Source organism: Larimichthys crocea, chromosome XVI (assembly GCF_000972845.2).
Source record: "Larimichthys crocea isolate SSNF chromosome XVI, L_crocea_2.0, whole genome shotgun sequence".
Lineage (NCBI taxonomy): Eukaryota > Metazoa > Chordata > Actinopteri > Sciaenidae > Larimichthys > Larimichthys crocea.
In genome coordinates this window covers 10700172-10713245 of record NC_040026.1, presented here as the reverse complement: position 1 = coordinate 10713245, position 13074 = coordinate 10700172, and the positions used below count along the sequence as shown (strand labels likewise).

Genomic DNA, 13074 nt, shown 5'->3' with positions numbered 1-13074 from the left:
CCTCTCTTCTGTCTCATGATTCTTTTTTATTTCAACAACATACCTACCTTCAAGTAAAGCACGAGCCTCCTCTTGAAGAGAACCTGCTGTAGGGATTACTCAGGATCTCCCAGGAGGAGTACACTGGAATACATTGCTGAGCAGAGGGAAGTCTGGAAGACCCTGCTGAGTTGAAGGAAATGGATATTTGGTTGTTTTGTTTTTTTTGTCCCTATGAATGTAAAAGTTTCTCTTTTGTTGTTGCTTCTTTATGCATTTATTTGTTTTCTTTTTGTTTTGTTTTTTTCATGTTGACACATTTTGCTGCTTTCTTCTGATTCCCACTTTTATGTTATTATTATTTTGTCCCCTGGCTGTCTTTTGTGCATAAAGATTTAATTTACCTGGATATTTGTATTATTGATTATTTTGTTTCACCTTGATTGCCCCACTGATAAAATTCAAGATTTCTTTTTTTTTTTTAACAAAAGAAAAATACATTTAATGTCTGAAAAGAGGAATATTACATTTCAAACCTACCTGGTTCCTTGTTGGTTACTTTAATGTGTTTTCTTCCGGGAATCTAATTTGCATTGAGTCGTAGCTGAAAGAGACTGCTTGACCTTTTGTTCTCCTCAACCCGAGGCCTGAATAAATATAATCTGTCTCAGGCGGAAAATTCATCTCCTCCTTTGACCCGTGATACCCATTATGTCATTATGCGGTGGAGAAATGAATATTTTATTAACAAAAGGGACAAAAAAAAGTTGTGTTACGACTAACTACTGATGTTTATTTTCATTATCAGTTCATCTGTCAATCATTTTCTGGATTGAGCTGTTTGTATTTTAGATTTGGAGAGATTTTACAGTGGAAACTGACAAACCACGACAGTAAAACTCTGTACAATACTCCATGAAACATGAATACTGAAAATCTCTATTTAAGGATTCAAGGAGTTTTATTGTCATTGCAGCACATGTAAAACATGGAGTGACGAAATTGGTCTCCCCTGGTCCCGGAGCAGCCCGATATCAAATATAAAATATAAATAGTAGGCAAATTTAAATTAAAAAACAAGTATATACAATAAATAGAAGAACAACAACAGTATAACACCATCTTGAGGTAGTGACACTGTGCAAGTGTCCAGGTTGTGCAAACAACTGCATTGTGCAAGTATTGCAGTGCAAGGTATTATTGAAGCAACATTAATAAGGAAATGTATGCCGAATAATGTAGTATTTTATATTAGAAATTGATACTTGTATAGTAAAACACTGTAATATTACTGGAAAAGGTTATACCGTATTTATTATGGTTAAATTCTGGAAACATGTTCATCTTTCAAAACAACATCCAAATCTGCAACCTGTAAATTTTGTTACAGGCTATGTAGAGATTATTTTACTATGTTAGTAATGAAAAACGTCACAAAACACAAGTACAAAACAGCTGTCATACATTGTTAAACCTGCACTTCACACTCCACACCAATAGATGGCAGCATAACTTACAGTTATTACTGCATTAAAAAGACCAGAAGAAGAGTAAAAACAACCAATCAGAGCTCACGGTTTGCAGCCAATCAGCGTCACCTTAGAGGAATTTCAAAAAGTCCCCCGCCATGATTGTTGTGTTGGACCGAGCCCGTCCGTTTGTTGTGCTGTAACGTTAGTTTGTTTTGTTTTTAGAGGACGGACAGAGGAGGACGTTTGCAAGGTAAGATGAATATGTAATTATATGTTATTTAAGTAAACTGTTTAAACCTGACTGAACGCTTCGTGTTGCGGTGCTGAGCTTAATGTTTAAAGCTCTTTTCGGTGGCTAACGTGCTAACGTAACATTTTCTAATTGTTGTTTTTCGACGTTTTTATCTAACGTGGTTACAGTGGTCGAAGTTACATTATAATAATAATAATTATAATAATAATAACTCATATTCTGGTCCAGTTTCGCCCCTTTTTAATTTTACAATGTTAAAGGTTTGGTTTAATGTCAGTAGCTTTATGATCTCTACTGATCAAACCTTCCAGGACACAAACAGCGCTATTTTATTTACATTTTAGAAAGACTGATAGTAATTAGAGTGACTCAAGAAAGGGAAACAATCATATATGGCTTAAATATTTGACTAAACCGTTTGTCACGTCTCATAAAGTATTGAGGATATTATGTATGTAATAATAGTTTCTTGTATTTCTTTTGGGATCAATAAAGTATCTATCTTTTTATTAGTTATGTTCATGTATTTGTTGACCTACCTACAGTCACCAGACTCGAGTAGTTTAGTACAGTACAAAACAGATGTCAATATGTTTGTCACAGTTCCTAATTTTTTCATTTGGACATTTAAGTTTCTCATCATTGTTCCAGTTGGAATAATATACCTTGAATAACTGTCACTCACATGCAGTGGGCCTCTAATACATCGTTGTCTGTTCCTCTTTCTAATCACTGCAGATACCCGAACATGGACTCTCGATTTGCTCACCTGCGCCAGCGGGACACCAGTGTGTCCATGCTGAGGGTAAAAATGTCCCGAAGGAGGTCTCAGTCCCAGAAGGAGAACAGAGAACGGGCCGTGAACACACGCAGGCAGCTAGACAAGCTCCCAGAGCTGGAAATGTCTTCCTTGAATGCCTCCATCGCGATGGCCAACATGTCAATCATTCATGAGAAGACAATGAACAATGCAAAACTTGCAAAAAGTGAGACTTTATTTTTCAGTGATCACTAGGCTACTCTGCTTTTTTTTTTGGTACCCATCATTCTAAGTTAACCTGTATTATCCCACCCCCTGTTGTCCACAGATGAGGCTATAGAAGAGAGGTTAAAACAGCTTCAGCGTTGGAAAGAGCGTAAGGCTCTTGAGAAGGAGAAGGAAAAGAGAGAAAAGGAGCGTAAAGGGGTGTTTAAGACTGGAGTGTATCATCCGAAAGACAGCCTTGTTGTTGTCTCTCTGCCTGCGGTCCCATCTGCCTCAACCAGAGCTAAGGAGGTGAAGGAGGACTCACTATGGACTAGCTTCCACTATTTACTGTAAATATCTCACCCAGATGAATGACTCAAATGATAAACGTGATGTTTTCTTGTCTTTTAGACAAATGTGAACACAGCATCATCCCAGAGTACCAGAGTCACTCGTTCAATGAAACAACAGCAGCAAGTGGAGAAGGTACTACTTTCTCTGAGATATCTTTCTCATCTGTTCTCATGTTAACTTTTGCTAACATGGACTTTGTTGTCTTGCTGCTTTTTTTACAGCCTCTGAAGATGCAGAATCCAAATACTGCAGCAAAGAAAGGTACATTTAATTGAATATCTCTTTATTGAAAACTGTCTTCTGCAGCCTGATGTAGTTTAGATCTGTCCTCTCGCTCCTCTTTATAGCTCAACCTGCTGTGGAAAGAGCAACCAGGAGCCGGGTTGCTCCTGTCAAGCCTGCAGCAGCACCAGCGCCAGCTAAGACCAAGACCAAAGTTTGTGCAGGTGACTAATGAGAAGAAAAAATGCTTGCACATACCTGGACCTTGAAACCACCGCCTATCGTGTTGTTTTCAACCTATTGTGTTTCCCTATTTGCATCTCAATCTGTGTCTCTGTGTCATGCCATCCTAACGTAGTGGAGCCTGTCGTACGAGCTTTGTCGACTAGATCAGCCAACAGGCCTCCTGTTACAGCAGCTCCCGCGGTGAAAGAGAAACCTAAGGACAAGCCTGCAGGTACACACACACACTGAGCCAAGATGATAGTTGAAGCATTTTCTTTCCCTTTTGGCATTAAAAGCTGTAAGCGTGCCTGAGATATGACAATCAAAACAAAGGGAGATGTATTTGTTCAATAAAACCACTGTCAATATAATCTAAATCCCTCTTCTGCCATCAGATGTAAGAACCACAAGGAGCAGAGCATTTGTCAACATTGTGCCCCCCCCTTCTGACGAAGACAAGAACTGTAAAGGTATCGGCAAATGTTGACAAAGAGACATCCAATTTTAGAGGATCTGGATCACAACTTTTCCCACGTGAAGAATTGTTTTAATTTCAAAACATTATCTTTTAATCCGCATGTCTCTCCTTTTTAAATAACCAGCGACTGTCAACAACAACACAGCCCAGCCTGCTGTGGCCAAGGTGAGCATTTCGCTTCTGATGATCTCATGTGTTAAACCAGCGACTACTTTTTCTATTTTTGTCTTCTTCCATCCTGTTTTTCAAGTAATTTGTTGATCAGTCAGTTTTGCTCTGTCTGTCTTGTGAAGGAGCCTGAGCTTAAGGAGCCAGAGGAGAAAGCTCGTCCCTCTAGTCCTACACCCTGTTCTGAGGAGGAAGAAATGGTGGTGGACCAAGCCTGTGATGACTCTGTCCCTGTAACGGATCCCGTCGAGGCGCCATCCTCTTCATCTTCTTTTGCTCCGGCTGGTTTCACCTTCCAGGCTCCTACAGGCTTGTCGTCCTTCAAGTTCGAGCCTCTCACCCCTCGCTCAGCAAGTGCCTTCCTTACACCAAGGTCAGTTTGTTTACAGTTTTTGTTGAACATATTATTATATTGTTACACACAAGTCAAATCATAAAAAGTAAATATTAAAGGATTTTTGCCTGTAGAGCCTTTTTAAAAATTGAGTTGTTTCCTGTCTCAATGCCGTGTTGTCACTCTTGCTACCCAGCCCCACCTTCAGTCTTCCACCTGTACCCCTGTTCAACGCTGAGCCTCAGACTGAACCAAGCAAACCATCCCCACCCAAATCCCCTCGTCACTCACCTCCTCGTACATCTCCTGCTGTGGCCCCTCCAACTCCAGACAGCCCCGTGGAGTCAAAGCATGATGTACCATACTTCAGGTGGCGTAACCTTTTTTTAAATTTTATTTATCTTTATAGGTATCTGTTAATCTGTTTGTACAGTTGTTGTTTTTTCCACTTAATTCAAAGTTTTTAAATTCATTTTTGCCTATTTAAATATTTTAGATCGGAAATTAACAATGAGACAGAGAGGCTGTTGACTCTGTGTGACCTCTGGGAGCCTAAAGTGGAGGATGAATCTATCCCAGAAGAGAGTGAGTGTATTTTCTCTACAACCTGAATATGTGGTTCTAATTTATTTCGGTACTATATAGTGAAGGTGTTCATAATGACATTATTCCTAAATCATAACTTTGTGTCTTTCTTTTGTCTGTTTAGTGAGGGACAGTATGCGTACAGCAGTCGGCCAAGCAAGGCTGTTGATGAAAGAGCGCTTTAAGCAGTTCAGTGGCCTCGTGGACGACTGTGAGCTGGGCCGAGGGGAGAAGATCACCACCTGCACTGACCTGCAGGGATTCTGGGACATGGTTTATTACCAGGTGAGTGTCACTTAATAGAGGGTCAGCACACCATATGTACACAGAGGAAGGTTTACTAAACACATTTTTGTACTTTCTTTCAGGTGGAGGACGTCAACAAGAAGTTTAACGCCCTCAAAGAAGCAGAGAGCCGAGGCTGGGTGGCGGAGCACAAGCCTCCCCCACGACAAAAGAAAGTAGTGAAGGTGAAAACTCTTTGCTGTGTATGAAGTATATTTTAAAATCGACCACGTGTAAGTGTTGTGACGTTGAAGCAAAGACATGTTTGCCTGTCCCATCCTTTGACAGAAACCATCAGCTGCTCCCACCAAGCCGACAGGCACCAAAACAGCAGCCAGGTCTCGTCTGGCTTCCGTGAAAGCAGCCATGAAAGCCAGGCAGCAGGCAGCTGAGGCCGAGAAGGCAGCAAATGATGCTGGTAACGATGAGGAGAACGCCGTTTTAAGCTCTCAGGAACCACAACCTCAAGCAGAGGTCCAACCGGCTAATACTGTGGTCTTTGATGGAGGCTTCTTTCAGGTGGAGAGCCCTGCCAAACCACCGGGTGAGCGAACAAGAACTACTCACCAAATGCCTTGCTTTTCATGACACATATCAGAGCTTTTTTTTTGTTTACTGGGCTATAAAATTTGGGCCAATACATCATGTTCAACATGTTGTCATGTCCGTAGGTTCATTGAGGAGATCCAGCCGTCTCAGTGCTGCTGTGCTTCCTCACGCCTCTCCCTTCTCTAACTACCTCTCACCCAGAAGAGTCACTCGACGATCCCTTGCACTGGCACAAACCCCTCTTCACACCGCCGCTGCCGCCTCTCCTGCACAGCTCACTCCTGCCCAACTCCGTCTCACCCTCAGCCAAACCCCAGCACAAGCTCCAAAGTCCCAGCGTGGCACTCCTCAGTCAACCCAGAACAAAAAGGACACTGTAAATGTCTCTCTTTGTTTCTCACCTGTCAAAGAAGTGCTTTCACATGGCACCCAGGCTGAGGGAAACCCCGCATGCCAGTCCGAAACAGTTCCTGAATCAAACGCACCCACACATTCACTTCCATTCATTTCTGTAGTCCAGGACGAACCGGCTGAAGCAGTCGAGGTTACTCCCTGCAAAACACCTCTCCCAGTGTCGCAGGCCCCTGAGCCCTCATCATGTCTGAGTTTCACGTTGTCACCATGCATGACTCCCACCCTGCCTCCCATCTCCCCCCCTCCTGCTGTGCAGCGCATCATGGAGACACAAGAGTCTGTGTGTCACACACCAGACAGCTCGGTTGTCGAGGTAAACACATTCTCAGGCTTCATTTATTGAAAACTGTTTTTCTCTCGCTGTACATTGAACGAGGTATTCTCTTGTAATTTCAGGAAATTTCCGGCTTGGACTTTGAGCGATACCTCCAGCCTACGCTGAGATGCAGCCTCTCACCGAAGGAGACGGTTGCCGTAGAGACACTCTCACCCATGGCAGTGGATGTAGAAATGGAGAGTCCCAGAGGTCAAACTGGGGACCTGCTTACTCAGCAAGAACCAGGTATGGTTGATGCCCATAGGTACTGCATGCACACACACTGAGCACCTCAGTACTAATTGACACTAAAGCTGCAGGAGGCGGAGTTTCTATACTGAAATTAGTTTGAAATCAGCAAGACTGGCATTTATTTTAAAGGAATCTAAGGAGTATTAGTTCTAGTTCTGTGTATATCAACAAATATCCATCCTGCGACCTTTAGAGAAATTTTGTGATTGCCTGGTTATAACATAGTAACCACACTGAGGTTTATTTTGGTGAAGGATTCTTTTAAACTGATGTCTTCACTCACTGTTATGCTCACTTCTCACAGTCACCACAGCACTGCCAGCGGTGTCTTCGTTGTTAACTCTTCAGTCACCACAGGTTAAAGTGTTTTCTTTTTCTTTTCTTTTTTTTTTTTTCCTTTACTTTCAAATATTAAATCCTCACTTGCTTCGTAACTACTGTTCCTTCTTTACTGCAGCCTCGTCATTGCTGAGTATTCTTACTGTATATTTCTTTGTGCATTTTTCAGACCCAGACAGCAGAGTCTGCTCTGCTTCTCTTCACCCCGGACATGAAGGACCGGATACGTCAGTCTGTCTGTCCAAGTGACCTTATGGTCTTCACCCCTCCCCTCTAATATGTTAAAGAGATTTTCTTTTATATTTACTACTTTTATTACCCTTTAAAAAAAATGTATCTGAGTGATTCTGACTATATTTTTAGATCAAATGGAAAATAGTTTTGTCTTACAAGACAGTCTGATTAAAGTTCTAGTTACAACATGGAAATGACCAGTACTCTTCATTTACAACCAAGCACAAATAAGCAACACACTCAATGCTTTTATTACTCACTGTATTTGAAACATTTAGTTTGTTTTTGGGCTGTACAGATAATTCAGGATCAGAGCCTTCATCCTGTCTTCATCAAGTTTCTCTGCTGCCCACATCACTACATCTTGTGTCATTCACCAGCCTCCTAATACCTCATCTACCTGTAACACAATACAGTGTAACTGAGAAATGTGAGTAAAGGAGCTGGAGTAAAGGCTACATGGAGGGAGAGTGGTACACGCCATCTAGTGGCTGTAATGGATGCTACTTAGACTTAATGTTGTTTATCATTATGAGAACACATAAACTATGACATTGACCCAGCTATTGACTGCATAATATTGTCACCTGAGCCCATTAAAAAAAAAAATCAAATCTTAGCTGGGATTTGAACTGTACTACCTGGCTCTTTCATGGGCCTTAAGCGATGTGTCTCTGGGTCTCCTGGCGGAGCTTCTCTTTCTTCATGTACCTTGACACTGACTGGTTATGTTCAAAAGCCGGGAAGGAAAAAATGTTGAAAAATTGATGGATCATCTGGATCCAAAGTTCCTGGTCATGGTATGTGGCCTCTATCACTCTAGTTTTCACATCCTTTCCTTTACGTCCATGCTCTTCTGTGTGCTCTGGAAGAAATACGACATGTCAAACCATCAGTTGCGTGGCTTTGTTCCAATATAATCAATGCAATACATTTTTAAATTGATTTAATAAAAGAAAATTGTTTAAGAGCCAACGAAACAAACCTGCAGACTGAGGTGTCTCACTGACTTTAGTCTTGACATCTTTTTCACTATCCACATCCTGAGCAGTGGATGATTCCGCTGCGTCACCTGATTTTACCGTCTATGACAAGATGTAATATTAAATATGTTTAATTAATAGCAATAGTTGAAGATTATCAATGCTGGATATTTAGATGTCTATCTTATCTCTTAACATAAAAAAAAAACAACAGATACTCAACCTATGTTGCCTGTGAAATAAACTGCATTGGTGCAGCATTCACAAAAAAAGATATTGTTTGCTAAATTGCCTTTTACAACCAACCTCCACAGACTTGGGGCTGGATATTTCAGGTGTGATGGGGGAATTCACTGGAGCTGCCAACTGGATAGAAATTCAAGAATATAGGTTTATATTCAGTGTGTTGCAATAACTACTCTTTACGTAGGGGGTAAGGTGTGCTGAGGTCATGAAAAAGGATCTGACCGACTGGGAAGGGCTGCTTGTTGTCTGCAAAATGTTCTCGCTGGCCTCCAACTCAGGTACATCCCTCCTGGCGTGTGTGTCTGGGCTGGACAGTGATTGGCTTTCAGACACCTGATACTTGACCTCAGCAGAGCCAAGAAGTACCTCAAAAAACTCCAGGAAAGTAATCTGCAACAGAGAGAGTAGGGTGAGTAGGGGTAGGGTAACAAAAGTGATACAGAGGACACTGAGACATAATTGATGAGTTTAGTGGTATCAGGCGGACCTCTTGATCCAGACAGGAGGACAGGTTGCTGAGGACATGGGTCTCTGCAGTGATGATCTCCAGTAATGTCGCTGTGGTCAGGTTATTGTCCAGTAGATGGAGATCCTGGGATTAGTTGTGAGAGAGAAAAAACTGTTTGCAACCACTTTGATGATAGTTGGTACTTCATTTTCCATTCATGTAACATAGATGTAATTCTGCAGAAACTGCATCCATTTTCTTTAGAGTCTGTTGCACCTTGAACATCCACAGCAGCTGTTTGCAGGTCATGGTCTGATCATCTTCGGTGGATGCATTGACTCTGCAGTAAGCCTGATAGACTTCCCAGCACTTCTTTATGTAGTTCATAGCCACCACTGCACAGTCTGGCTGCCTAAACAGGAAACCTGGATCAACAAAGCCATAATTAAAGAACACGTGTCGGTGTTGTCTCAGACAAAACATGCAAGGAGACAACAAACTGATACATCTACCTTAATTCTGCTTTTTCTTCACTGTGTCATGTTTTTAGCACTTTTTCTTATTTGCTTCATTGGTTGTGTTATCTTTATTTGCTTCTTATATTATCTTAAATAAGTCATCTGTCATCTTATAAGTGAGACTGTGATATGATATTGTGAGCACCTTTCACATTTTTAGCGTTAGGAAGGATGTTGTCTGTCATCAGTTTGGAAAAGCAGGTAGCCAGAAGGTTCTTTTCCCACCTGTGAAAAGAGGAGAATTGACATTTCTCCACTTAAAGTCACTTACCAAGGATAAAAAAAAGTTTAAAATAAAATTGTGGAGTAGTTCTTTTGTTTAACCATGTTGCCTTTTGAGTGAAAACATGACTTTGACTATGACTTACACTATGTCCTTATGGTAGATGTGGTACGCCACAACCACCAGACAGCTGAGGAGCCTTTGAAATAGCATTGGAGTGAAAGGAGAGTGGATCTCTGCTGTAGTGGCATCTTCTGAGACACACAGAGAGTAAAAACATGAAGCACAGCCTCCAAAAATACTGTAATTATTAATATATCAATGTCTCAAAGTTATGCAAGTGCTAGTCCTTCCAACCTCTGATTAAACGGTCTATCTGTGTCAGAGTGATGTCATGGTGGTGGACGTAACAGTCTTTGAGCAGGCGCCAGAGCTGCAGGCGGGTCAGCATGAAGACGTTATCTGGAGAGTGGGCATGGCCGAGTCTGCTGTAGAAACTGTAGACAGACCTGAGCTCTGCAACCTGCATCAGCACCACAAACTCCACCTGTTACACACGAGCCACAGCGTCAGGGCTGGGCACGATGTGGGTAAGAGATCAAATGTTGACAGTTTTACAGCGTGAAGCACAACCTGACCTGTTTACGCTCAGCGTCACGCTCCCGCTCAGGGAGTTTATCCAGCAGACATCCAATGTTCAGAGCCATGTCTGGCCCTAAGATAGATGAATCACTATCTGACAGAGAAAATGTACCTGTTATGAGATATAAAGTTGTAAGAAATTGTACCTAGGACTGTAATACTGTTAATAATCATATAAACATTTAGGTGTTTACCACACAGAGAAGTGGGATCTCTGTTTCCATTCAGGTTGAGTGTCATCGTCTGATTGTCCACAAACTCTCCATCAAAGACATGGCCATCCTTAAAAGTGAATTTTCCCTATGACCCATACAGTACAGTCACGTTTAGATATTTTGTAATTACATATGTGTTCATAGATTTAATAAAAAGTGTTTTCTACTTCCAAGCAATCACTCTGGACTTTACTGAATTTGGTGATGTGTGTGTGTGTTGACTCTGAGAGGTAACACTGTATCACTGACTAACCTGCCCGTGTCTTTTGTTGTTCCTCCATTCTCCTTCGTAGATCGCACCGCTAGCGTAGTAAAAGGCTCCCCGTCCGTGCCACTGACCCTGAGCAAAATCTCCTGTGTACTTATTGCACTGGGAATAATGGGACTCATCTGCTCCCTTCAGGATCCAGACGTGTGTGCCTCGTCCATGCTGGCAGAGAAGAGGGTTTATATGATCCACAACAAAAACTGGAATGAATAAAAAGTGACTTGGGCTCTACTGCTTCTTTTGGAACAGGATAACCTGCCATGTATGCATGGTGGACTTTCATACCTGGACTCCATTCTGCCACATCCCAACGTACTGCTGTCCCAGCTTTAGCCACCTCATCGTGCCCTCTCCATGTCTCAGGTTGTTCTTCCACTCACCAAAGTAAATGTTCCCAGAGGGGTAGCTGTTGGGACACAGGTGTCATGTGTGGGCAGTTCAAATGCAACTCAGAGTACAGATGAGTTCATGTCCTCCATACCTACCATCTCACTCCCCATCCCTCTCTGTTGTTCTTCACCCAATCTCCTTTGTACCAAGAGGTCTTATCCTGGTTATAATACACTGCACCCTAAAACAAAGACGACCATTGATTTAAACTTGAAAAACAGAAATATACCGATATAAAAAGGTGCATCATACCTTTCCGTGCCTCTTGCCCTGATCCCACTGCCCACTGTATGACACACCATCTGCACATTTGTAGGTTCCAGTCCCGTGTCTTATCCCCTTGTACACCTCGCCCTTATAGGAACTGCCATCCGGCCAGGTGAAGGTGCCCTGACCCATGGGCATGTTGCGCACAAATTCTCCCTGTTATGGGTTACCACTTATTACCACTGACAAACTCATTATTTTTTCATATTCTGTTTTATTTTAATCTGGATGTACACTGAATGCCCGTTTAGAAACGTGTAAATGGGTTACTGTAAAATACTTTACATATAATAAAAGTTATTATAATACATCGTTATTATTCCCTACCTCATATTTCAGTCCGCCTACCCGTGTGAAGACACCACGTCCATCCATAAGCCCGTTGGAAAACATCCCCTTCAGAGAAACAAAGCAGAGACTATAAGATTTAGTTTTATTTAGTCTTCTTGGTGTATTTTCAGAGATTTTGTATTTGTGTCTTCAAGAAAATGGCTGATTATGTTAGACATAAAATTGATTCATATCATTTTCTAGAAATTGCCAATTAAACTACATTTACAGTGGCTTGAGACATTCAAAAAATATATATCTTTAGGTTCAAAAAGCACAATTTCAATTTAAATAAATGGGCAATTGCTTGCCTAATGTTCAAAAATAGACTCAAGTATTCATATAGTATGTGTTTTCTGTGCATCTGTGCAAATGTATTTGTACCTTGTACATGTGTCCTCCTTCAAAAAGAGCGACTCCTTCTCCATCAATCTGGCCCTCACACGTTTCTCCTTCATGTCTGTCAACAAGACACACATATTACACAGCCAGTCTGTCATGTGAGTGCTCTGATTATTATTATCTGATGTCATGAGTGATGGTACCTCTGTATAATCAAGTTAAAAGGAGTGGTCAGCTCATAAATGTCATCGTCGCCTTGCTGCTCGTCACTGTCAGGACGGAGGTGTGTTTGTTCTTCAGCATCCTCTGAGTTCACCTTTAAAGTGTCAGAGCGGCTCGGTAACTTTATTGTATCTCTTTCCTCGGCTGTCTGCGGCTGCTCTGCGTGCCCGTTCATCTCCTCGTTTTCCTGCTCATCGTTTCTTATCGTAGTTTTACTCTTTTCTTTGCCCTGTGTCATTTTACGCCGTTCGTGTCGCTCACTCTCCTGTAAGCTATGACCGTCTCCATAGCAACGGAGAAGACGCATACAACTACGGCATCCTGTAACACTCAAAAAGGGTCATACAGAGACCAGCGATTTAATCAGTGCCTATTGTCTAGTACTGTATTTAAATACTTATTCGAGGTACTTGAGTATTTCCTTTTTATGTAACTGAATATTTCTACTCCACTACATTGGTCTGACAGCTTTACCTACTTTGTTTAAATCAACACTGTGCATGTATAGTGTATCATGTATATTCATACCTGTCACATCAATAACTGTGTAAACG

The 13074-nt window shown here is 41.7% G+C and overlaps 2 protein-coding genes across 6 annotated transcripts; one reads left to right on the top strand and one right to left on the bottom strand.

Moving 5' to 3' along the window:
- Positions 1-1571: 1571 nt before the first annotated feature.
- dlgap5 (discs, large (Drosophila) homolog-associated protein 5) lies at positions 1572-7620 on the top strand. 2 transcript variants are annotated; one of them, XM_027289648.1, is made up of 19 exons: positions 1572-1701; positions 2443-2690; positions 2793-2980; positions 3083-3157; positions 3247-3286; positions 3373-3471; positions 3606-3704; positions 3868-3942; positions 4075-4115; positions 4244-4491; positions 4649-4822; positions 4949-5037; positions 5162-5322; positions 5406-5507; positions 5611-5866; positions 5994-6598; positions 6682-6847; positions 7158-7210; positions 7362-7620. In XM_027289648.1, the coding sequence occupies exons 2-19, from the start codon at positions 2453-2455 to the stop codon at positions 7467-7469; spliced, it is 2817 nt and encodes a 938-aa protein (XP_027145449.1). In that variant the 5' UTR covers positions 1572-1701; positions 2443-2452; the 3' UTR covers positions 7470-7620. The 2 variants fall into 2 exon arrangements, with proteins under 2 accessions (XP_027145449.1, XP_027145450.1); XM_027289649.1 differs by lacking the exon at positions 7158-7210.
- A 34-nt stretch (positions 7621-7654) lies between these two features.
- Positions 7655-12841, bottom strand: rsph10b (radial spoke head 10 homolog B). 4 transcript variants are annotated; one of them, XM_027289651.1, is made up of 19 exons: positions 12502-12841; positions 12341-12416; positions 11954-12022; positions 11612-11782; positions 11455-11540; positions 11255-11375; positions 10955-11131; positions 10681-10786; positions 10483-10598; positions 10202-10391; positions 9990-10095; positions 9767-9846; positions 9380-9528; positions 9143-9247; positions 8878-9045; positions 8716-8775; positions 8412-8511; positions 8068-8291; positions 7655-7826 (listed from the first exon to the last, which is right to left on the bottom strand). In XM_027289651.1, the coding sequence occupies exons 1-18, from the start codon at positions 12825-12827 to the stop codon at positions 8086-8088; spliced, it is 2412 nt and encodes an 803-aa protein (XP_027145452.1). In that variant the 5' UTR covers positions 12828-12841; the 3' UTR covers positions 7655-7826; positions 8068-8085. The 4 variants fall into 4 exon arrangements, with proteins under 4 accessions (XP_027145452.1, XP_027145455.1, XP_027145451.1 ...); XM_027289654.1 differs by having other exon boundaries at positions 9990-10098; positions 11975-12022; XM_027289650.1 differs by having other exon boundaries at positions 9990-10098; positions 12502-12840.
- Positions 12842-13074: the final 233 nt, after the last annotated feature.

Bases quoted from the DNA above. Each gene is read 5' to 3' on its own strand.
- dlgap5 (XM_027289648.1), top strand. From the start codon at position 2,453: ATGGACTCTCGATTTGCTCACCTGCGCCAGCGGGACACCAGTGTGTCC. The intron at 2,691-2,792 runs GTGAGACTTTAT...TGTTGTCCACAG, and splicing joins CAATGCAAAACTTGCAAAAA to ATGAGGCTATAGAAGAGAGG. The intron at 6,599-6,681 runs GTAAACACATTC...TTGTAATTTCAG, and splicing joins CAGACAGCTCGGTTGTCGAG to GAAATTTCCGGCTTGGACTT.
- rsph10b (XM_027289650.1), bottom strand. From the start codon at position 12,827: ATGCGTCTTCTCCGTTGCTATGGAGACGGTCATAGCTTACAGGAGAGT. The intron at 11,541-11,611 runs GTATGATGCACC...TCTTTGTTTTAG, and splicing joins AGGGCAAGAGGCACGGAAAG to GGTGCAGTGTATTATAACCA. The intron at 9,847-9,989 runs GTAAGTCATAGT...CTCTTTTCACAG, and splicing joins ATCTACCATAAGGACATAGT to GTGGGAAAAGAACCTTCTGG.